Raw genomic sequence first — 23,376 nt, 5'->3', positions numbered from 1 at the left:
GCGGTTGCTGGGGGTCATGGCCTACAACCCAGGCATGTGCCCTGACTGGGAATCAAACCTACGACACTTTGGTTCACAGCCCGCGCTCAATCCACTGAGCTACGCCAGCCAGGGCCACATCTTCGTTTCTTTAGGCAAACACCCAGCAGTGAGTGCATGGGGTCACGGGGTCAGCGTACGGTTAGTGCCGAGACACTGCCGCACAGTCCCCGAGGGTGCCGCATGAGCCTTCCGGGGCTCTAGCCCCTCTCCGTCATGCGGTGTCCTCGGGTTTCTTGTTTCTGCTGCAGTAGGTGTGTCGTGACATCTCACTGGGCTTTCCGAGTGCGTCTCTGTGGTGGAGAATGTGCTGAGCTCCTTTTCATGCTCACGCGCCTTCTGTGTATCTTCTTGGGCGAAACGTCTCTTCACATATTCTGCCTGCTGTTCTTTTTTTTTTTTTAACGTTACTGTTAACTGAACACCACACCTTATTCAGGTTTTACTAGTTCTCCCCTAATGTCCTTTTACGGTTGCAGGACCCCATCGAGGACAGCACGTGGCATCTAGTCCTCAAGTCCCCGTAGCCTCCTGTGGTCTGTGGCCGGTTCTCGGACCTCCCTTGTTCTGAGAAGCATTTTTAGGGCTTGGGTTGGAGTGCGCGGGAGCGCCTGCGTCCCCTCGTGGGTGGCTGGCCCCAGCACCTGCGCTTCCGCCCCCACCGTCCTCCGCACAGCGGCCGCCCCGTGCAGTAGAGACCTGCCCCCGCTGGGGCACACAGAGCAGTCCGTGCGTGCCGCCCCTTCTGCCCTATTTATTGGGCCTGGCGCTAAACTAGGGACATCAAGCTGAGCTCTGGACAGAGCCCAGTGGCAGATGAGGTGGGCTGGGACGTGATCAATGGCTAACCTTTAACCTCCGCCCCCACCCCCACACGACTGTTTGGACAGCAGTGGGCTTAGTCAGTGCCCTTTAAATAGCATGAAAGGGCCTCACGCTGGCCTGTTTTGTTTAAGGAGATTACATCGGCGCTGTGCACCCTGCCACAGGGGTGTGCGGCCAGCTCGCCTGGGGACAGAGCGAGCGGCATGTCCCCCACAAAGCAGATGTTTGGAGGAACACAGATGTAATCAAGACTGCGGGGGATAAAATGACTCAGGCCCCTCAGACCTACACTCCGTAGGCAGGGGCCTGGGCACAGCCCCACCCCCCACCACGCATGTCCCTACCCACACGTGAGTATCTGCAGGATAATGCTCGCTTACATAGACACCCACGCACACCAGCACACACCCGTGGGCACACACATGCCACTTGGCCACGCAAGCTCATGTGCTCTGCAGGCAGCTACCCGTGTGCTCCCACACCCGCCCCCAATTGCTGGCCGAGTCCCATGCCCAGGGGTGCACCCTGGGCACAGAAGGACCCACACAGGCCTCTGGCACCCTCTCCCCAAGTGGCTTCAGAAGTTTGTTCTCTTTAAACTCAGTTATAAAAGAATTTCTCTTTAAATCATAGTCGTAAAGAAAATCCACCATCACCTTTGGAGATCTCCTGCCTGGTGTGGCTCAGTGGATTGAGTGCCAGCCCCAGAACCAAAAGGAAGCTGGTTTGATTCCCAGTCTGGGCACAGGCCCGGGGTGCAGGCCAGGTCCCCAGTTAGGGGCGCACGATCTCTCGCACCCTGATGTTTCTCTCCTTCTTTTTCCCTCCCTTCCCTCCTCTCTAAAAGTAAATAAGTAAAATCTTAAAAAAGAAAAAGTTGGACTGGATTAGAGTGACGCCACTGGGTTGCACCAGGACGAACGGCTGGAGGTGAGGGGGACAAAGAGGGGTTTCTCCTTCTGGAAACCCGGCAGCCAGGACGGCCCGGGGCTCCCAGGAGCGGTGAGGGCCTCCTCCCTGACGGAGTCCGGGCTGAGGCCCCAGGGCCTTCTGTGGCTGCTGGTGAAGAAAAGAACCCTGAGCTGAGTGCTTCCCACTTCCTCAGACACCGTAGATGGGAATGACCTTGGCCTTGGACCATGTGGAGGGCCCATGGTGCCACCAGGGCCACCGGGGCCGGTGCCCCTTCCATGGGGCAAGCAGTGTGCACTGGTGACGTTTTTATGCACATTATTGGATTCCTCCGGGTACTCTGAGTTTTATTTCCACATCAAGACATTCCACTGGGAAGACGCAGGCCAGGATTACTTAGTCTTGGGCCACACGGCCGGCCGGGGACAAGCCCCTCATGGGAAGGGTGTCGGCACAGTGCCAGCCCAGAGTCCTTGTGGGACCTGCCCCAGGGAGGGCTCGGAGGGGCCGGACCCGCCTTGGGCGGCCTGGGCCCAGGTAGGGCTTGTTGCTCCTCAGCGTCTTGCCAGTGCTGGCTGCCAGTGTCTTGAAGAAGGCTGGCCTTGGCCAGCTGGGGGTCTCCCAGTGGCCTTTTCTCCACCCCAGGGTGGCGGCACGGTGGGTGCGGAGCTGGTCCCTGGCAGATCCCGGACACTGGCGTTCCCAAGCCCCCTCCTCAAAGCGCGTCTGTGCTTCTCCTGCGTCCGGGCCCTCCCTGCCTCCCTCGGGCTCCCTGCGTGGAGACACCCCTCATTGTCTGTTTTCTTCTCCCCTCCCCCCACCCCTTGGCAGGCGCTCCCATCTCCTCCTCCTGCTCCCGCTGCGCTGCCGGCCTCTGGAGGAGGCACCAGTCATCAGGGCCTCTTTTTCCTTGTACCCTACCCACCGTTCTCGTCGTCTACCGGGGCGAATCGGTTCGTTCATTCAGTCGACACGTTTTGCATGTCTGCTTTAGAGCGCGGGCACACAGTAGGTGCACGAAGGCAGCTGGACAGAGTGAGAGCTCAGTGATGTCTGTTAGAAGTTGTCCCTTTATTCTTTGGCAACTTCTTACTGCACGTTTGCCCCTGCCCCGTCCTGGGCGGAGAAGGGACTAACAGCATGCGGTCCCAACCCTCGGGACACTGGCTTTCTGCAGAAGGAGCCGGACACTTCAGGGCTCGATTACACAGCGGTCAGAAACACAGGCAGTGATGAGAGAGGCCGAACAGGGGACAAAGGGACCTGTATGGCTGCCACAGTCTGGGAAGGCTTCCTGGAGGAGCTGGCGCTTGGCTGGATCTTGGCGGGCAGCTGGAAAGCAGGGGCAGTCCGGGCAGGTGGTGGGAGGTGGGGCTTTCCCTTGCTCAGCAGCAACCTGTGCTCCGAGCCAGAGTCGCAGGACCTCTGTTTACAGCGGCCGTCTTGTTGGGAAGCTCACCGGAGAGCGAGCTGGACCCCGACGGCACCGGGTCTCGGGCTGCTGACCCTCACCCGGCCGCTCAGAAGCGTCCAGTCAGAGAACCAAGTGCTGGCTCCGCCCAGACCTAGCGCCATCCCCGGCATCCTCCTGCCTCAAACAGGCTCCATAAACACAGGGCCACCTGAGGAACAGCCGTGGGAACCAACACTGTTGGGTCAGGAGCCGGAAGACTCAGAGGTGTGACAGCCAGCTCTGAATGTCCACAGGGCTGTCTCGGGGAAGGGCGGGCTGTGGGGGGGGGGGGGGCGTTTAGAGCCAAGACCGATGAGCCAGACCTACAGGAGACGGTCAGAGGTTGGACCTAAGGACAAATGGCCGAACTGTCCTGGGGGCAGGGAGCTCTCTGTCCCCAAAGCCAGGATGATGGCACTTGGTGGAGAGGCAGGGGGTGGAGGTGGAAGGAGGTTGACATAGAATCCCCTGAGTCTGGTATCTTTGGACCGAGGACCTAGGAGGGCCTTGGCTTGTCATTCTGACCAGCTGGGTGGTCCCAGAACCTTGGGGAACTTTCCTCTGCTGTCTGAACTAGGGATCCAGCCCGAGGGTTTAAAGCGAGGTGACCAACAATCAAGACTGGGATCAGGAGGCTCTTGTTCCCCTGGGAGGAGCAGCAGCACCACTATGCCAGGGTCCCCCCGACTCGCAGCCTTTCTGGTCCGCTGACGTTTGCCTGGACACAGACAGGCGTGCCCCCATGTCCCCTCTCCTCCCATCCCGATTCTGAGGGGAAGGCGCCCTGGTCCTGAAGGAGGGGTACTCCGCCCACTTGAGGTGTGACACCCCACTGCAGAGGGGACATGCCTGCTCCTATTTGCAGACAAGCCTCTGATGTGAAATGAGGCATCCGAAGTCACAGGCAGACGGGGCTGCAGCTGGGGCCGAGAGCGGAGCTGCCAGCCCTTGGTCTGGTGGTCTTTGCGCCCATACTGTGCTGTCCCCTCCTCTCTCCCCCACCCTCCCAGTCTCAGTGGGTGGCTGGAGGTGGGGAAACTGAGTTCCTACTTCTCTCCATGGGAGACTGGACGTTCCGCCGCCTCCCCACGGGCTAAGTCCAGTACCAGCTCATCCTCGTCTGCAGGAGCTGGTCCCTCTGCCCCGAGGACGAACAGAGTGAGGCCCCTTGATTATGTGAGGTCCCTGCATTCCTCTACCCCCACTGCTCTCCTTGGGGAGAGGACCCAGGAGCTGTGAGGCCGCCCTCTCTTGCCAATTAGCTCACATCCTGCACTCTCTCTGGCCTCAGTTTCCCCCTGGTTGAAACAGGGACTTTGGGCTGGTCCCTACCAATCCTCCGTTTCTATAACCTGGAGCTCCCTCCGCTCAGTCTGGCCCCCATGGCCATGCAGGGGGGTCCGACCCCAGGCTGGACGCCAGAGGATGCTGCGAGGGTCCTGGAGGTCATGGGATGGGGCCCGGGGAACAGGGCTGGGGCAGGAGGGCCAGGGGCAGTGTCCTCCCAGACTGGCCTCCGGGAAGTTGCATAACAGAAATGTTTATTTTTGGTGAGGCTGAATGGGATTTCTTCTCTAAAAAAAAAACCCCCAAAACATAAAACGTATTTGTTTGCCAGGAAGATAAACATCTTTGCTGAAAGCTCTTGGCCCAGCAGCCGGCTGCAGTTTGCACGGTGCTGTCACTGGAGGCCTGGCAGCCCGTGTGTGCCTGGGCTCACACGGGTGTCCCGTGGGGTCCCTGCAGGCCAGCCCGCCACCCCGGTGGGTGGCGGCAGCACGGGTGGTGACGCTCAGAGATGTCCTCCTGAAGTTGCTTCCAGGCTCACATCCTTCCACCAGCTTTTCTTCTGTGCTTTGGAGAGGGAGGGGAGAATGACAGAGGCAAAATGGCCCACTCAGCTTCCCCGGCGTGAAGAGGGCCCCCAGGGAGCCTGGGCTGAGGGTGAAGCCGCAGCCTCTGCCCCCAGAACGTGGGCGGAGCCCGGACACCTGGGCTAGAGCCATCGCCCTGACACCTCGTGTCCGCCGCTTGGACCTGCTCCCAGAAGAGGAAACTGAGGGTCAGAGTGACCCTCACGCTTGTGATAATCAGAGTCTGTGCGTGTGAGGGGTCAGTCTTGTCGAGTGCTCCTCACATGTGTCTCATTAATCTTGTACGTCATCTTACTCCGCGAGAGTCACAAAGGAATGTGGTTCAGAGGGCCTCACGCCCGTCACCAAACACCAGGCCCACGCGCTTCCCCCAGTGCGGCCTGCGCTCCTGCGCCCCAGCGCTCCAGGGGGCCTGCCCACGCCGCCGAGGCCTGCTCCACGGTCGGTCCTCTGCTCCTTGCAAGTCCAGACCGGACACCGGTGGAAACTGAACGCAGCTGCCATGTGCCAGGCGCTTCGAGTGTCGGCCTCTGTAACCCTGCAGCCGCCCTGTGAGGGCACCTGCCCCCCAGGCATCTTCATCCCCATTTCATGGAGGAGGAAACTGAGGCACAGAGAGGTTACGTGACCTGTCCAAAGCACACGGCTGGAGAGCCCGGCTCCTGAGCCTGCACTTCAACCTCTGAGGCCGTCGTATCTGCCCCGGGCATTAACTGGGCTATTGGGACGTGGACAAGCTTCTCCCCACCCCACCCTTCCACCTCGGCCTCTGCCTCCTCGTCCTTGCCCTGCGTGGGTGGACTGGTCCGTTCCAGCTCTGAGCTTCTAAGAACAGGTGGGCAGCGGGGGCCCCATTCTGTCAGGCCCGGGGCTGGGCCTGGAGCTTTGTGTGAACCCACCAGAGCCTGCGTGGAGGGGGCAGGACACTGCTCGGCCAGTAGGTGAGGCCAGTGTGGAGGGCAAGGGGATAGGATGTTTGCAGAAGAACCTCCACAGCTCCTGCTGAACCCCCGAAAGGACCGGGCCAGGAAAGGAGGGGCACTCCTGTCTGCCTCAGCGCCGGCCTCTCCACCTCACCCCGAGCCCACTGGGCCAGAAGTGAGTGCTGAGTGAGTCAGCCACCACCCCCCCCCGCCACCCCGGGGAGTCCGAGGCACTGAGTCAGCGTCCTCGCTGCCCCAAGGAGACGCCCTGGCAACGGGGACCCTTCTAAAAGGAGGAGACTGGAGTCAGTAGGGTGGGAATGAAAGGTCACAGAGGTCACGTTGACTGATCCAAAGTCACATAATATTGATGCTGGAAGGGACCTCTTCTGAGATGATGGGAAAGAGGCTCAGAGGAGGAGAGGGACCGGCCCAGGGTCACACGGCAGGGTAATTGCAAGCCAAGACCAGAACCCAGGCCTCCTGACCTCACATCCAATGCTCCCTGGACAGGGACAAGGCAGGGGATGCCTCCCCCCATCCCTTCCTCCTCTTTTGCTTGGTTCAGCCATTGGTTTCTAACCTTCTTTCCTCCCCCCTCAGCCAAAGAGAGCTCCCTGAGTGAGCCCGAGCTGCCACCCGACTCCGACACCGTGGGGATGGACAGCAGCTACCTCGGTGTGAAGGAGGCTGGGGTGAAGGGGCCCCAGGATCGGGCCAGCGCTGACCTCCCCAGCCCGCTGGAGAAGGCCGACTCGGAGAGCAACAAGGGCAAGAAGCGGCGGAACCGAACCACCTTCACCAGCTACCAGCTGGAGGAGCTGGAGAAGGTCTTCCAGAAGACCCACTACCCTGACGTGTATGCGCGGGAGCAGCTGGCTATGAGGACAGACCTCACCGAGGCCCGCGTGCAGGTCAGTGAGGGTGTCCGGGGTGCAGGGGGAAAGAGCGCAGCCCAGCTTTGGGCTGGTGGCCGGAGCTGAGACTGCCTGCGTGTTCCTCAGCCACTCTCTTCACCCACAGTCCAAGGAGAGGCCCAGAGGCTGCCAGCCTGCCCCGCAGGCCCCCACTCCAAGTCTGCTTGTATCCACCTTAGTATTGGGCTTCTTGTTCAGGTGGAGCAGGAATGAAAGAGGCCGGGCTCTTTGGAAGGGCAGGGAGCCCGTTCGCTGCATTTCTGGGCTCTACGTGGTATCTTATGAAGGAGAAAATGACCGGTCTCTCCTCCGGAAGGCCTGGCTCTTAGAAAGGAAACAGGGGGAACTTACAGACGTCCAGCTCTTCCTTCTGCCCAGGATGGCCGCCTGCTGTTCCGTCTTTCAGGTCTCAACTCGGTAACTGCCTTCAGGAAGTATTCCTGAACCCCATGGCGAATGCAGTACCCCCCTACCACCACCCAGTTACCCAATGCAACCCAACCCACAAAACCCAGCACAGCTCCATCCAGTACAACCCAACTCAACATGAACCAGTATAATGCAACACAACTCAGCACAATACAGCCCAACCCAACTCAACCCAGCGCAACTCAGTACACCACCACTCAACCCAACCCGCATTAACACAACACAGCGATCTCCAACACAGCTCAGTCCGCTACAGCTCAACACAGCCCAACCCAATGCAACTCAACCCAGCCAACTCGACTCAACATAACTCAACACGGCACAATACAGCGCCACCAGACCCGGTTCCCAGCTCCCACCCTTTATCTTCTTTGCAGAATTTATGACTGGCTTGAATTATTTTATCTGTCTCCTCCCACTGGAGTCCTTGAAGGCAGGTACTGTCTGATTGTTCATCCCTGTATTTCTACCAATCAGGGATGCCTGACAGCAGAGCAACAAAGGCAAAAAATAAATAGTTGTGGACCAGTTGATCTCTTTTGTCCAAACAGGGGTCCCTACCTCCCTGCATGAAATGACACAAAGAAAGAACCAGACAGGAAGCCAAGACCTTCGAGAATCCCCCCAAACAGGTGATGGAATCACCCATGCAGTAAAGCTAGGCTTCAGCTAAGCACAGAATAAACACCATCTCAGCCTGCACCCCCGCCAGAGCACGTTAGAAACAGCAAGTGAGGTGTTTTCGGGTAGCAGTTCCCCACTCAAGTGTGCTAGGAAAACCCTCAGCTTGAGGAAAAGGGGACTTGTTTTTTTGTCATTGTCGCTGTTGTTTTCCAAGCAGCGCAGCGCAGCTCAGAGGGACTTGCAGCCCTTCCTTCCTCAGCAGACCCCAAGGGCAGAGCTTTTCTAAGGCAGCAACAACAGGTTCATCAGTCTCCACTGTGTCCTGTTCAATAAGAAGAGGCCTTTGCAACTTAGGCCAGAGCCATTTTCCTCTACGACAGCTAATGTGAAAAGGACTGGCAACCGTCAGTAAACTTGTGGCCATCCAGAAGCAGCGCTGCACCCACGTGGCTCTGAATGGTGGGGTCATTCACGCCCACGTTGCCTATGGCAGGCTGGCTGGCATTTTCCGCTCCGGCACCCGGTGAATGTCTGGGGAGGGAAGGCAGGGCAGCGGAGGCTTCCCTGGGATCCTGACGGCCCTCTCACACCCACTGTCTCATCTGAGTCGGGACAACCAGCCACGCGGCCTCCTGTGCTCAGACTCTGGACCGGAGCCCCAGCATCCGGCCTCAGTTCAGCCAATGGATTTGGGAGGAGATGGCGAAGGGGGCGGCTGGATGTGGGGCATTGCTGTAGGTGCGGGATACACCGGTTCATTTGCTGTGCAGGGTGTGTGTGCATGTATGTGCACATGTGTGTGTTCCTAACGAGAGGATGGGAGTGCCCAGGATGGCCCTCCCAGGACCGAACCCGGAAGTGGCACTGGGGCATGCCTAGCATTTGGCAGTCACCGCCTCCTGCTAAAATAGTGTTCTCGCTGCACACACACACATTGATGCCTGCCTCCAAAAAGCTGAGGCAGCTTGTAATGAAAGATTTATTATTTTCATCTAAGAACAAGAACAATTTCATAAAATGAGAAGGCAATTATGTGATGAATCTAAGCTAAGGATCATCATTGCCACCGAGCACAAATTTTTACCTCGGAGCTTCCTGGCAGCCAAGGCAGAAAGGGAAACCCTCATGTGTTGCATATGCTATCATCTAAGGGGATAGTCATAGAATTGTAGGATATTAGTGCCGGAAAGGATCACCTGGTCCTCTCACTTGGTCACAAGGAAGAGGAAGCCCAGTGCAGGAGAGGATTGCCTGGGATCGGAGACTCGGGCATGTGACTCAGCGACAGTGCTGAGACTAAGATCTGAGTGTCCCAAGTTCCACCCCAGGGCTTCTTTGACGTTAGTTCGCTGTTCGAGGATGCATGCCAGATTGTCCAGAGACTCCTTTGTAAAAAGGCAGCAAGGTGGGTGGCATATCTGTGTGCTCAGGCCTCTGGGCTGAGCCTGAGCCTGAGCCTGGTCGTGCCCCGGGGCGGAGGGCGTGGAGAGGCAGCCCTTTGCCTGCCTCTGTGGGGTTGGTTTGTTTGGGGCCCACGACCAACTGGTGCGAGGCCCGGTGCCTGGTGGAGAGTGGCGGTGGGGACAGGGCTGGGGCGATGGGGGCCTGGAGATGGGCCTTTCCTGGGAAGAAGCCCGGGCTGGGCCTTGCTCTCGGGGGCTGCAGGGGCCTCTCTCCTCTGTCTGGGACTCCAGCCTCCGCAGCTGGTGTCTGAAGACAATAAGACAGAGGCTTTCCCGCCCTGGGCCACCCCGCCCTGGCCCCAGATGGGCTGCGGTTAGCAAGACCTCTGCCAAGACCTCTGCCAAGACGGTTGGTTCCTTGGGGAGAGGCCCATGCTGGGGTGGGCCTGGGAACGGGGTGGGCTTGGGGTGAGACACCCAGAAGAGAAGGCCGGGACCTCACTCAAGGCCTGCTCTTCTCCCGGGGGTGGTGCGGTGGAAACAGGCCCAGGACACAGAGCATCTGCGGGGGCGGGGGGCGGGCGGCGGGGAGCTCTCAGAGCACCAGGCTCCAAGGGGCAGAAACAGGACACTCAGAGCCTCAGGACCCAGGAATGTCAGCATGGGGGTGCTCATGAGGATACACTGGCCACCACCCAATTTACATGGGAGGAGAGCAAAGACCAGAGACACCAACTTAGCGTAATTACAGCAGAAAAGCTGCAGCCTGTGCATGGCCCAAGGGCCCAAGGCGGGGGCTTGCTCCCCACCAGCCGGGCACCCTGCGCAGTCTGCATCCTTCACCGGCAGATAAAGGCCCCGGCCTGACCCTAGTCCACTCCCTTCCCAGAGACGCTCTCTCTGCTGCCTCTCCCTTGCCTGCCCATCGATCTTCCTCGATAACCAGGTCTCCCCTCTCCCAGCCTCCTCCTCCCCCACACTCAGCTCCAGCCCCACCCCACCCCCACATTCCATCGCCCCCTCTCTGCTCTGCCCCTCATCCAGGCTCCTTTGGGGACACTGGCCTCCACCCTCCTCGCTCTGGGTGCCCCCCAGCCCATCCGGGCGCCTTCCCAGCACCTCTCCACCTCTCCGTTCCCACACAGGGGCCTGGCCGGCAGGCCGGAGTCCACAGAGACTGAGGGAAACCCCCGCGGTGGCGGCAACCGAACTTCTCCCCGCCCCGAAAGAAAGGAAGAAGCTGTATATCTTGATGCCTCCAGTGGGCTTCTCCCCTCCCCCCGGCTCCCCCCACAGAAAACCCTGGGAGGTGGAGGAAGGAGCGGAAAGACTGAGCTAAGCCTGCAGGAAATTAAACATGAAATGAAAACAAGCTCCTCTGATGCATTCTCTCCTCCTGCCCCCAGATCCCCATTCCAGGCCACTGATAAAGGGGGATCCCATTTCAGCAGCGCAGAAAGGAGACCTGATCCGCCCTTGGCTCCCAGCAGGCTCTGGGGCAGGGCTGAGACCCCAGGCCCAGGAGAGGGCCAGTCTCCAGGGAGGACACAGGAAGAATGCTTCTCCTATACCAGAGTCAAGCGGGGGGAAATGGAAAAACTCTGAAAGAAATCTCAGCACACGTGTGGGCGTGTGTGTACATACTTATGCACACGCGCACTTGAGCCCGGGGGGAGTGAGGTGCAGCCCCACACTCCCTCCTCACCCCGCCTTCCTCCCCACACTAACCTGAGATACACAGACTCCATCTCTTTTGACCCTTTCCTCTAGCAAAAGACAGTAAGAAAGGGCAGGAGCTGTAAATAAACAAATGTGAAACACTCTAAAAACTGTGGTAGAATTTCCCATCTATCTCACCTGCTGCCCTCTGAGGCATCACCCCTGTGAGGAGGTCAATACAGGTATTGGCCCATTTTCCAGGTGCAGAAACGGAGGCTATCGGCAATGCCAGGGCTCCAACGGGTGCTCCACTCCTGGGCCGCACTGGCAGGCTATACGGGCCTGGCAGCCTCAGGCCCAGGCCCCGCTCCCTCCCCCCAGGCAGCCTTGGCCTCTCCGTGGGGCACTGTTTCTGGAGACGATGCCTCTCACACTTAGTTGTGCAGCCCTGATCAGGAGGGACGGGAAGTGTTTCTGCCCGCACTACAGGGACTGCACCTGAGGAGAGCTGGCTTCCTCGGTGCCTAGGCCTGCTGAGAGCCTGATGACACTCCTTTATAGCTCGGCAGCTGAGGTCCTCGTCACTGCTCTGCTCTCCCCAAAGCCCCCCAGAGCTCTGGTGAGCTAGGTGGGGTGTGGCCACTCGTACCTGAGTCAGCTGGCAGGTGCACCCCAAGCTGACAGGGTGCTGCTCCCTCTGGGGAGCCCAGCCCAGACCTTTCCTGGCCTGGAAGCTGATCTCTCTTCACCCACTCCCCCATGCGATGATTCTAAGTCGGGGCAGGGGTCCCAGGCCCCAAGGTGAACTCTTGCCCATGAGCCTTGACAATACTCCCAGCCTGCTGGAAATGAATGCTCCAGCAAAGGACATGGACCCCGCCCACCCACCCCAAGATTCCAACTCCCTCATGTGAGTCAGAGACCACCCTCTCCGTTAGGGCCCTCGTCAAGCCACCCTTCCACCCACCCATGCTTAGCGGCAGGTGGCCTCCCCTCCCCTTCCTCTGTGTCAGGCCGCTCTTCTGAGTGCGAGTTTGCAGCGTCTGCCTGGACCGACAGCACCGAGGGCAAACCTTCCACTTGGCATTCGAGGCCCTCCACCATCCGACTTCGGCTTCCTCTGTGCCTCCCCCCCATCCCCCGCACTGGGCAGGTGTCTCTAGACTCAGGCCTGGACGTTGCCCCCTCCAGCCAACACTCGAGGCCCGGCTCCCATCTTCCCCTCCAGGAAGCCGTCCCTGACCGCCTCCCTTGCCCACCGAGCCCCTATTATCCACGGGACCTTTAACACAGGGGGTTCTGAACTGGGAGACTGTTTCCAACCAGAATGCTGCCACGAGGGTCCAGGAGGGCAAGGAGTCTGGGCTGCTGGGCCCTGGGGAGCCTTGGGTGGGCCTTTCGGAAAACTGTGTGTGTGGTGGTCTCACAGGACGGTTTTCTGGAGGAGCATTCGCAGCTTTTATCACGCTCTGCACAGGGGGCTGTGGGCCGCAGCAGATTCGGCCACACCGTGCTGGGTTTGGTGGGATGGCTGCGGAGTGGCCAGTGACATGTTTCATGGGTGCGCCCCTGCTAGCTCCAGATTCTGAGGCTTAGCAAAACGGAAACTCCTGGCCCAGGTTACACCCATGGTTACTTGTGGGGTACGCCGCCTTCCTGACTCAGCGTGGCTCATTCTAGATTGTAAGCTCTTGGGGATCAGCACCAAAGCACACTCCTCTGCGGCCCCCGTGGCCTGCTGGGGCTCAGGGACCTCTTGCGCCACCCGGGACAAGGCCTCTGGCTCCTGTGACGACTGCTTTGTCCTGCAGGTCTGGTTCCAGAACCGGAGGGCCAAGTGGAGGAAGAGGGAGCGTTTTGGGCAGATGCAGCAGGTTCGAACCCACTTCTCCACGGCCTATGAGCTGCCCCTCCTCACTCGAGCTGAGAACTACGCCCAGGTAAGTCAGTCCCGGCCCCAGGTGCCTGCCTCAACCCCCAGCCCCTTGAACTCTGAAAACCGGCACCTCGGAGAGAGACCCAGGTCCTCTGAGAAGAGACTCGTGGCTTCATGTGCCTTTCTGGCCCAGCCCAGCTGTGTGCCAGCAGGGCCTGGTGCCATTCCTTTCCCATGTAAGTGTCTACCCCAGCCTGGCTGAGTCCCAGGTCTTCCTCCCCATAAATACTTAGAGGAAAAGGGGGCCCAGAGGCGGAAGCTGGGGAGAGGAGAGGGGTTTTAGCTACATGGATGGGAGAGAAGGTGCCCAGCCCAGCCCCCACTGCCGAGGGGCACCCTCACCCCCTGAGGTGTGTGGGCGTTCTGCTGGCCCCGTCCACTCAGCCGCTGCCACTCCTCACCTCCCGAGGCAGCCCCTTGCGTCCCGAGTGGGTTCTGAAGCCTCCGGGCCATCAGCTCCAAGAACTGCAGCCACTGACTTTGGCTTCTGGGAGATACAGGTCCCCACTGCCCCCTCCCACCCTCTCTACACCACACCCCCCAAGCCCGGAGGAGCCCACGTACCTGATACCGAAGCTCCCCACTTACCAGGCACCTAGGAGGTCCTGGGCCTGGGGAGCAGCCGGAGGTAAGATGCGGTCGCTGAGCTTAAGGAGGCCGCAGACAGAGAGGCAGAGTCGGCGTCTGTGCCCGACCTGGGGAGCTGGCCAGCGGAGGCAGGGGCCGCCCTCAGTGCAGTAGCTGTGCCCCAGGGGATGCCGCACTGGAGCACTGATGAGGTTTGCAGTCTGGTCCTTAAAACGGAATTTCTGTCTGATGCCAGCCTGGCCCTGCGGACACCGGAGCCGAAGCATAAAACCCAGGCCCTCCTGGGGGCACCCGGATGACCTTAAGGTCTGGAGAGGCTCCCAAGTAAACACCCAGGATCCGTTCCATCCTAATGCCGGGCTCCTAGTGGGGAGAGGAGACTCAGGGGGTTAGGGGGAAGCCCCCATATACCCCGCCCACCTATTCTCACCCCAGCCACCCTGTGACATCTCTCCCGCCTTCTCCCCAGATTCAGAACCCGTCCTGGATTGGCAACAATGGGGCTGCCTCACCGGTGCCAGCCTGCGTGGTCCCCTGCGACCCGGTGCCAGCCTGCATGTCCCCGCATGCCCATCCCCCTGGCTCCGGGGCCAGCGGCGTCACCGACTTCCTGAGTGTCCCTGGCGCTGGCAGCCACGTGGGCCAGACGCACATGGGCGGTCTGTTCGGGGCCGCGGGCCTGAGCCCAGGCCTCAACGGCTACGAGCTCAGCGGCGAGCCGGACCGCAAGACCTCGAGCATCGCGGCCCTCCGCATGAAGGCCAAGGAGCACAGCGCGGCCATCTCCTGGGCCACATGACAGGGCCCTCCCGCCCCATCCCCGCCTCGGGGCTCCGGCCGGGCCCGCGTTTCCCAGGCCCCCAGCCTCCCACTCGACTTTCCTCTTAGGAACCTGGCCTGGGTCAGAGGCCTGACCCTCAGCACTTTCAGCCACCCCCAGTCTGAGGCCCTGTGGACGGCTGGGAGGGAGGGGACAGCTGGCCCCTGCCCTTCCCGGGCCCCGAGGCCGAGACCCTTGCTTCTGGCCAGGGGCAGCGGAGGAGGCCGGTGGCCGAGTTTTGCAGCTTTGCATCCTTTATAAGCTGAAGACCCTTTCTCCCCACTCCTGCCCCCTCAGCCTGCCTGGTTTGACCACTGAGTCGAGTTTAGATTCCTCTCGAGACCCAGCAGCAGCTACAGCGCTATTGCATCTCTCCTCCCTACTTCTGTGTGGTCCCCGGTCACCAGGCCCAAGACTGCGTCTGAAGAAAAGCCTCCTGCCCTCCTCCAGGAATCCAGACCTCCTGGACCCAAGACACCTGTCTCCCTTCACCCAGGAGGGCGGAGACCTGTCCTGGCTGTCCCCTGTGCTGGACACACCCAGAGGGCGTAGGCAGAGGAGGGGGGAGCTGGAGCCCTAGAGTCCGGCTGTCACCCAGTGATGCCGACATCCAGGGGCAAGGGGGACGTGTTCCCATGCCCTCGCACCCCGGAAACTCTGGATCTGGATGCAGGCCACCTGGGCGCCCGTGGTGCTGGAGGAAGAAGAGTTTCCAGGGCTATAGGGAGGTGTCCAGGCAGGGGCAGGGGCTCGTGTGCACACTTCTGCTCTCCGGCCACCGGACTCCCCGGTGCGGGCAGGATGACAGCAGCAGCGGGCAGGTTGGGGCAGCTCTGTTCTTCCAGGCAGGCCCCTCCAGGAGGATGTCTCTCCCTCCCCCTGGCCACTCCCGGGGTCTGCTGAGCAGTGTTCTGGCGAGGAGAGGCATGGCGGACACACAGCTGGGGCCTGGGGGCACGGTGGCAGAGGGTGGGGAGCAGGGTACGGGATTTATTAGAGGCCATGTGTCCACACTTGGCCCTGGTAGGAGCCGGGTAGGTCCGGTAGGGTGGCCCTTGAGCTGCCTCAGACTGCCTTTCCTCACCAGCCATCTCTGGCACACTGCCATACGTTTCAGTGCCTTCCACAGTGGGTGGGGCCCCCGTGGTCTTCCAGGCACAGGGCAGGCAGAGCCCACCCCACTCTTCTTCCCCAGGGGGTCGGAAGTCTCGGCCCTGCCCTCTGGCCTCTGGAAGGGCCCACGGGGCTGAGCTCCCCTGAGTCACTGGCTCTGCTCTAGTTGTAGGGAACAGGGTACCCTCTGGAAGCAGGGTTCCTGCCTGTAGGAAGGCGCCTCCTTCTGGGGTGGAAGTGGGGGGTGGGGATTCCGAGTCTGCTTGACTTGAGAGACCTGCGGCTTGTTCGTTCCCAGCCGTCACCAAAGCTCCTGGCGTCCGGTGCCTGTGGTCCGAGCCAGGCCCTGGGAGGGCCATGGCGGGCGGCCCCAGGGCGGGGCTCCTGCCTTTTTTACCCACCTTGACCTTGTCAGTGAGCAGGGCCAGGTGTCTCAGGCCAGAGGCCTGGATGCAGGACAGCCTCTCGGGTCGGATGGACAGGCAGGCATGGGGTCCTCTCCCCTGAGCTGCTCGGGGCTCGGAGGAAACTGCGGTCTCCACCTCGGCCTCCTGTTCCCATTGGCCCCAGGAGCAGGGCAGGGGCGGGTCTGGCTTAGGCCTCCCGTGACCAGAGCTGGGCCCCACTGTGAACCTGCACTCTAAAACCCATCTGCGAGAAGTGGCAGGGGTCTCAGACGTTAAATTAGATGTTCTCGAAGGCTTGGCTTCCAGGGTTTTGTTCCTTGGAGGACCTCGGAGTGCCTCTCAGGAGCCTTCTCCAGTCCTGAGGTTCACTGAGTAACTCAGGCTCCCCAGAACCTAGCTGGGGAAAGGAGGAAGTTGCTGACAGCTGGGAACTGTCCCTGTCCCCTCCTTAAATGCTCTGGTGGCTAGAAGGACCCAGGCACTTTCACCAAAGGAGTGTGCCCACCCAGGAGAGACTCAGGATGCAGAAGAAGCCCTAGGGGTGGGGTCGGGGGGAAGAGGACTTGAAGTAGATTCTTCTGGAAGGGACCCCTGGCACTCAGTTCTCTGTGTCTGCTGTCTGACTGGACTAGACTCATAAATCAGGCAAGTTTGAACCAAAGCGCCTGAGAAGAAAAAGCCTCTGGTAGAAGGAGGCACTGTGGCCTGGGCTGCCTGTCTCACCAGGGCTGAGTATTAATGATGCAAAGGTCCCCGTTCATCTCACAGGTGGTGCCCCAGGCCCAGGCCTGTCCCGCCCTATCCTGGGGGAATAGGGGGTTACTCTGGTTAGTCCAACCCCTGCAAAATGGAGGTGAGAAGACCCTGCCCCCCAGTGGAGAAGGGGGCCCCGGCCCCACCTAACCGGAGGCTGACGGAGCAGCCCTGACTGCTGCCCTGGCCCTGACGGCCTCAGGGCCTTCGCGGGCAGCTGGTGCTCGGAGCACCCCAGGCCTCGCACTGTGCCCAGCAGCTCAGCCCTCTGCCTGAGCGCCCCGCTCCTCAGGCTTCTCTCTGGTTCAGTCCCGTCGGGCCCCTCGGCCTAGGCCTTCTGTGTGCCAGGGTGGGGGGCGCCCCGAAACAGCCCCTGTGATGACTGAGCAAGCTCTGGGGGCTTTGCTGGGCCGGGTGGCTTCCTCAGGACGGCGGATAGACAGGAGAGTCCACCTGCTCGGCAGGTCCCCACCAGCAAATACGCTAGAGGAGGTGAAGGTCTCCTTTGGCTACTCGCCTAAGATCTCAACAGAGATGGCGATGCCAACCTGAGCTGCCAGGTAGCGGGCGGACGGATGCACAGCCCCGCCGCACCGAGAGCCTCTCCTGCCCCTTGGGCGTGTCTCTGCGGCCAAGGCCTGACCTGTGCTGCTACCAGGCTCAGCTGCTGTCATCACCCCCAGGCACAGGAGGAGCGGGCTCTGGGGGCGGGCACAGGGGGAGGCCTGCCCCCAGGTTGTCGGTGGCACTAGCAGGACATGGGCTCTGTAAGTTCCCCGGAGTTCTCTCCCCTATACTTGATTCTCAGCTCTCACTGCCGGGCCCCAGCTTCGGGAAGCATCGTGGCCGGGCTAGTTCAAAGACACTGCAAGAGGTTGGGGCGGGGGGCAGCAACTGTGAGGTGGGCCCCAGCACGCACTGCTGTGGCCATGCTGGGCCCAGCTCTGGTGCCCTTCCCACCCTCATTTCTGTTGGGTGGGCAAGAGGGACTTTCCCATGAAAGCAACCACGTGTCCCGCTTACTCAACCATTCTCTCGTGGCTGGGTCGTGGGGAGACCGTCCTGAGAGACACTCTGGGGCTTCCAGTTAGTTTGACAGGCCCAACGGTCAGAGGCAGAGGCCACCAGGCCTCGTGGAGGGGAGGATGGCTGGCAGACTGGCCCCAGGATGATAATACATGACCCTCAACGAGAACAGTGAGGAGACCACACCAACCCCACTTCTCAAGGTCGCACCAACCCGCTGCGCTTCCGGAAGGATGCTGTCAGGTGGGAAGGTGGTCCAGTGAACATGCCCGCCCCCGCCCCCTTCACTCACATACACAGAGCTAGGCCTTTATACTACTGATTTTGAAGGGCAGTGTCCAGTGTCTCACGGTCCAGGCGTGCCACGGTCGGAACGCCAGCTGCATGCTAGAATGTCATGAACCTCAACCAGTACTGACTGTTCTCCTTGTAAGATATTTTAACCTTGTGTAAATGCAACTTTTCCTTTAGCTTAATGGCCTGGGGTGGATATTAAAAATATATATGAAAAATACATGAAAATTTCAGAAAAAAAAATGTATAAAAAAAATGAGGTCGGTTCCATAAAGTTTTACTGCCTGTACCACCATGTAACTACATTACAGCAAAATATTAATAGAAACGTTCTTGCCTTTGAAGTAAGTTATTGCACTTACATCTTATCGGGGAGGGAGGGGGACACTGAGGAGGAGGGGCCCAGGCGCGGGGCCAGACGGAGAGCAGAAGCAGCCGGACGCCCCCCGCCCACCCTTGACCGGGCACAGCCCGAACTGTCTGTTTGGTGGTTGTTTGCAATAAACTCCTTCTCCTTCCTCCTCGCAACTGGAACCTGTCTGTTTTGTTCCTGACTTGTGACAGATGAAATGTGATCAGAGGGGCCTCTGAAATCTCACATTAATTGAAGTCGGCAAAAAATACTAACAGTGCCCTTTTGAACCGCTGACACAGTACAGGGTGGATTACCAGGGCTCGATTAACAACAGGTGGTCGGCCAGGGCTCCTGCACGCAGAGGGGTGCGTGGCCTGCGAGGCTTGGGGACTGTCCCCTTGATCCCAGAGGACCTGCCTGCGCAGCTGGAGGGGGCAGGAGAAGCAGGGCTATCAGAGCCTGCTTGTCCGGCAGCAAAATGGGGCCCCAGCAGCAGCCCCTCGGCACCCCTGCATCTCGGGTGTACTCAGCACGGCTGGCGCCTCCGGGCCCTCACAGCCGGTGTGGCAGCCCCTCCGTGTCCCTGAGTGCCAGAGCCTGACTGTTCGGCCCAGAGCACTGGACAGGCCTCCAGCACAGGCAGCTCTTGGACCTGGTTCTCCCTCTCAGTGGCTGAGAGAACGCGCAGGAGGTGCGGCCAGGTGATTTTTAGAGCAACACTCTAAAAACAAACGATGAAGCAGGGAGGGGCCCAGGTCCTGCTGCAGGACAGTGCTCTCCTGCTTTCCAGCAGGAAGGTGACTCTAGGAAGAGGCGAGCAGCCTCCAGGGACCCCTGTGCAGAGGAGAGAGGGGAGTCATCTTCGCTCCCCCAGTCTGCCGAGGCTCAGCCCTGCCATCTGAGGAGGGGCGTAAGCCCTGTCCTCGAGGGAGGGTTAGATGAGAACACACACACGGGCTCACGGGCCCACGAATCGGCGGAAAGTCCCGATTTGGTTGGTGGGGCGTGGGTGGTGCGGTTAGTGAGGGTCTTCCTCCCTACACACGCCCATTCTCACACACCCAGCAGCTGAGGAACAGCAGGCCCCCCACGAACAGCCCATCTCCACACAAGGCTCACTGCAAACTGTGTGCATGCTCCGCGCGTCTACGTGCCAGCTGCAGAGACAATGGGTGTGAGAGCTGACATTTTCCCAGGAATTCTGATTCCAAACAGATTTTTTTTTTTTAGCTCAACACAGACCAACAGGCTTGAGGAAGGGCCAACTTCCGAAAGGAGCTTCGGTTTACGGCCATGTGCATACCACGTGCTAAGGTGTTGAGCAAACCGGCTGTGGGCCTGCGTGAGGTCCTCCGGGCGCCCTGGCTGGGGCGGGGTCCAGCCGCCCAGAGGCTGCAATGTTCCCACCACGCCTCCTGGGGCTCCTCTTTTGGTTACCCCACAAACCCCCTCCCCAACCGTTCTCTAGTCCTCTCCCCACACTCTATCTCTGTAATTCCCAAGCTCTGTGGGGAAGGAGGAACTCGTGGTTGCTATGCCTTTAAGGCGAGGCTACACCATGGAGAATGGAAATAAATGAGTGTGTGTGTGCTGGAGCGACAAGGGGAGGGGTAGCGCCCGAGGAAGGGTGGAACACGAAGGCCGCCCACCACTCCTCTCCAAGATGGGTTTGTCTAGAAAGCTCTGTGCAGACGTGAGCATGGAGGACTGACTGGCCAGGAAGCCGCGTGTTGATGTGACAGATGACAGAAGACCTGGGCTTAGGAACTGACTTTGCACGTGTTAGCTTGGTTATTTTAGACAGGCCTCTAAAATGCTCTAATTTTCAGTTTCTTCATCTGTAAAATGGGGGCACCAACTCTTTCCTACCAATATTACAAGGTGGCTACCAAAAGGGTTGGCAGTCCAAAAGGGCTGGAAATATTTGCACACAGAGAAGGGCTGTGGAGACGGGAGAAGTCATGCACTCTGGTGACTGGAAGGGCCCTGGGGTGTGACTCCCATCCAAGCGGCAAGGGCAGGGTGCCAAAGGCGGGGGGCGGGATCACCAAGGGTGTCACCATACTGTGAGGCGTCGGGAACCCCTGACACTATATTCATGAGATTGGCAAGGGACCTGGGGGTGAGCAGTGTATGCGTCTGCTCAGGCTGCCGTGACAAACTACCACACCCTGGGCAGGTTAAATAACAGGCACTTACACTCTTGCAGTTCTGGAGACCAGAAGTCCATGCTGAAGGGACCCGAAGACCCGGTTTCCCGTGAGGCCTCCCTTCTGGGGCCTGCAGACGGCTGCCTCCTCGAGTGGCCTTCCCTCCATGCTCACGAGGAGAGAGGTCTGGTGTCTCTTCCTTTTTTAATGAGGACACTAGTCCTATCAAATTAAGACCCCACCTTTATGACCTCCCTTAACCGTTATTACCTCCTTATAGGCCCTACCAGGGTTAGGGTGTCAATATGTGGATTTTGGGAGGGTACATGATTTGGTCTGCAACAAGCAGTGTGGCTGGGACGCGTTAAAAGGGAGAGGGGAAGACATGGAGGTGGGCAAGTGGCCACTCTTTCCTCACCTTGTCCCAAGGGGTCTCAGAGGGTCCAGTAAGTTCCCAGATGGGCCCAGCAAGCACCTGGTTCACTACTGCCAAGGGGTTACATCCCACCCTACTCCCACCCGGCTCCACTCCATCAATACTGATGCCACGTATCAGTGCCGACGACCTGCCCCAGTCACATCCCCAACCCAAATCATCGGAAAAGCCTTCACACAGACAAACATCCCAGCTCGTGGTTAGCCCTAAACTATCCAGCCTCACCGTTTCTAACTCCCCACCCTGGACGCAGTGCTCCTGCACACCCAGGACATCCAGTCCACCTAATGCTCACCTCCACCTGCTCCTACTCCAAAGCTCCCCACAACCTCAAGTGCCACACCTCCAGCAGGTCAGAGGGACCCCTCTCCTTCCACAGCAGCGAGTGTGTGCAATGCTGCCTCGCTCCTGCACTGTCTCATTAGATAGGACGACAACGGACTTATCTCCTGTCCACATCGATACAAGAAGGAGCTCTTTGAGGGCAGAAGTGCTGTCTTTGTCACCTATCCATCTGGACCACCTGGCCCAGCATCCTACAAGCACCTGCTGTGTCCGCTAGATGGCTGGCAAGTCTGCATTCCAGACCAAGAACACAGCAGAGCCCTGGCAGGTGTGGCTCCGTGGTTTGGGCGTTGTCCAGCAAACCAAAAGGTCACGGGGGTCAGGGCACAGGGCTGGGTTGCGGGCCAGATCCCAGGCTGGGGATGTGCAAGAGGCAACCAATTGATATTTCTCCCCCTCCCTTCCTCCCTCCCTTCCCTCCTCTCTAAAAAATAAAGAAATAAAATATATATATATATTAAAGAGCACAGCAGAAAACACCACATGCAGGCCCTGGATCGGAAAGCAGCCCAGATCCCAAGACCCAAGGCAGCCAGTCATCCAGGTCCAGGAGGAAAAGCGACGCCACCAGTCCTCGACCAAACCGAGAAATTGTGAAAGGTGACGGCTTTTAACCACCTTTTAAACATGATCATCTGCATCGAGGTGTAAGTTAGGGAACATAAAATGCACCAATTTGAAGTGTAGAGTTGGATGAGTTTGGACAAATGTACATACACATGTAACCATTACCTCAGTCAAAATGTAAAACCTTCCCCTCACCCCCCCAAGAATCCCCTGGGGCCTCACCCCAGCCAACCTCCAGCCCCAGGCAACTGCGAATCTACTTTCCGGCGCCTCGAGTTGCCCATTGCAGGCCTCCATCCAAGCGGGGCAGGTCTGCGGTCCTAGGATGGCGTGCGCAGGCACACATGGGGGCACGCTTTTGTGTCCAGCTTCTTCCGCTCGTCTCTTTCGGAAGCTCGTCCACGTTGTGTGTCTCAGTAGCTCGGTGTAACCTTTGCTTCACCACGTTCCACTGAATGGACAGCCGCTATTTGTCCGTCCGTCCTTCTGTTGTTGGACCTCTGAGTTCATTCCAGTTTTTGGCTGTTTGTTATGAACAAAGCTGCTACAAATGGGTGTGGAATTTTATCAAATGTCTTTTCTAGATCTCTCGAAATAATCATATGGTTATTCTCCTTTATGCTGTGAATATTGTGAACTGTACTGATTGATTTTCAAGTGTCAGACCAACCCAGTGTTCTGTGGTACCACCCTCTCCACACACTGATGCATTCAGTGTGCTAATATTTTGTTGAGGATTTTGTGTCTCTGTTCAAGAGGGCTACTGGTCTGCAGTTTTCTTTTGTTGTCATGTTCTTGTCTGGCTTTGGTGTCAAGGGTAATCATGGCCACATCAAATGAGTTGGGACATATTTCTTCCTCTTGTATTTCCTGAACAGAGTTTGTATAAGGTTGGTGTTATGTCTTCCTTAATTGTTGGATAGAATGTGCTAGCAAACCTATGTGACTTGGGTTTTTCTTTGCGCGAAGTTTTGAGTTATGGATTTGGTTGCCTTAACAGATAGAGGGCTGTTCAGATTGTGTTTCTTCTTGAGGCAGTTTTGTCAGTTTTTGTCTTTCAAGGCTTGTGTTCATGTCACCTATGTTTTAGAGTTTATCAGTATAAAATTCTTCATGTGTATTCCCCTTTTAATATTTTTAGAATCTGTACCAATGTCTGCTCTTTGATGCCTGATACTGATAATTTATATCTTCTCTTTTTTTCCTTGAACGGGCTGGAACATTAATTGATCTTTTCAAAGGACCAGTTTTGTTTGATTTTTCTCCATTGTTTGTCCATTTTTTTTCATTTATTTCCACTCTCATTTTTATTCTGTCTTGTACTTATTTTAGACTTAATTTGCTGAAGTTTCAGGTAGAAGCTTAAATTCACTGATATTAGTTCTTTCTTCATTTCTGATATAAGGACTTCAAGCTGCACATCTTCAAGTACTCTACCCCGTACATTGTTTTCATTTCAGTCCAAAATATTTTTGACCTGGCCAGGTAGCTCAGTTGGTTAGAGCATTGTCCCCATACACCAAGGCTG

The 23,376-nt window shown here is 58.5% G+C and overlaps 1 protein-coding gene across 2 annotated transcripts in view; it reads left to right on the top strand.

Moving 5' to 3' along the window:
- Window positions 1–15,411, top strand: part of ALX4 (ALX homeobox 4) — a 44,715-nt gene extending 29,304 nt beyond the window's left edge. For both annotated transcript variants that reach the window (XM_036029271.1, XM_028516046.2), the window contains 3 exons: window positions 6,630–6,940; window positions 12,870–12,998; window positions 14,052–15,411. In XM_036029271.1, the coding sequence (XP_035885164.1) occupies window positions 6,630–6,940; window positions 12,870–12,998; window positions 14,052–14,381 (770 nt within the window). In that variant the 3' untranslated portion in view covers window positions 14,382–15,411. The remainder of the gene's footprint in view (window positions 1–6,629; window positions 6,941–12,869; window positions 12,999–14,051) is intronic.
- Window positions 15,412–23,376: the final 7,965 nt, after the last annotated feature.

The sequence above is a fragment of the Phyllostomus discolor genome, chromosome 6 (genome assembly GCF_004126475.2).
Source record: "Phyllostomus discolor isolate MPI-MPIP mPhyDis1 chromosome 6, mPhyDis1.pri.v3, whole genome shotgun sequence".
NCBI classification, from domain to species: Eukaryota; Metazoa; Chordata; class Mammalia; order Chiroptera; family Phyllostomidae; genus Phyllostomus; species Phyllostomus discolor.
Note: the sequence above shows the minus strand (reverse complement) of the source record. Positions and strands in the feature narration are given on the sequence as shown.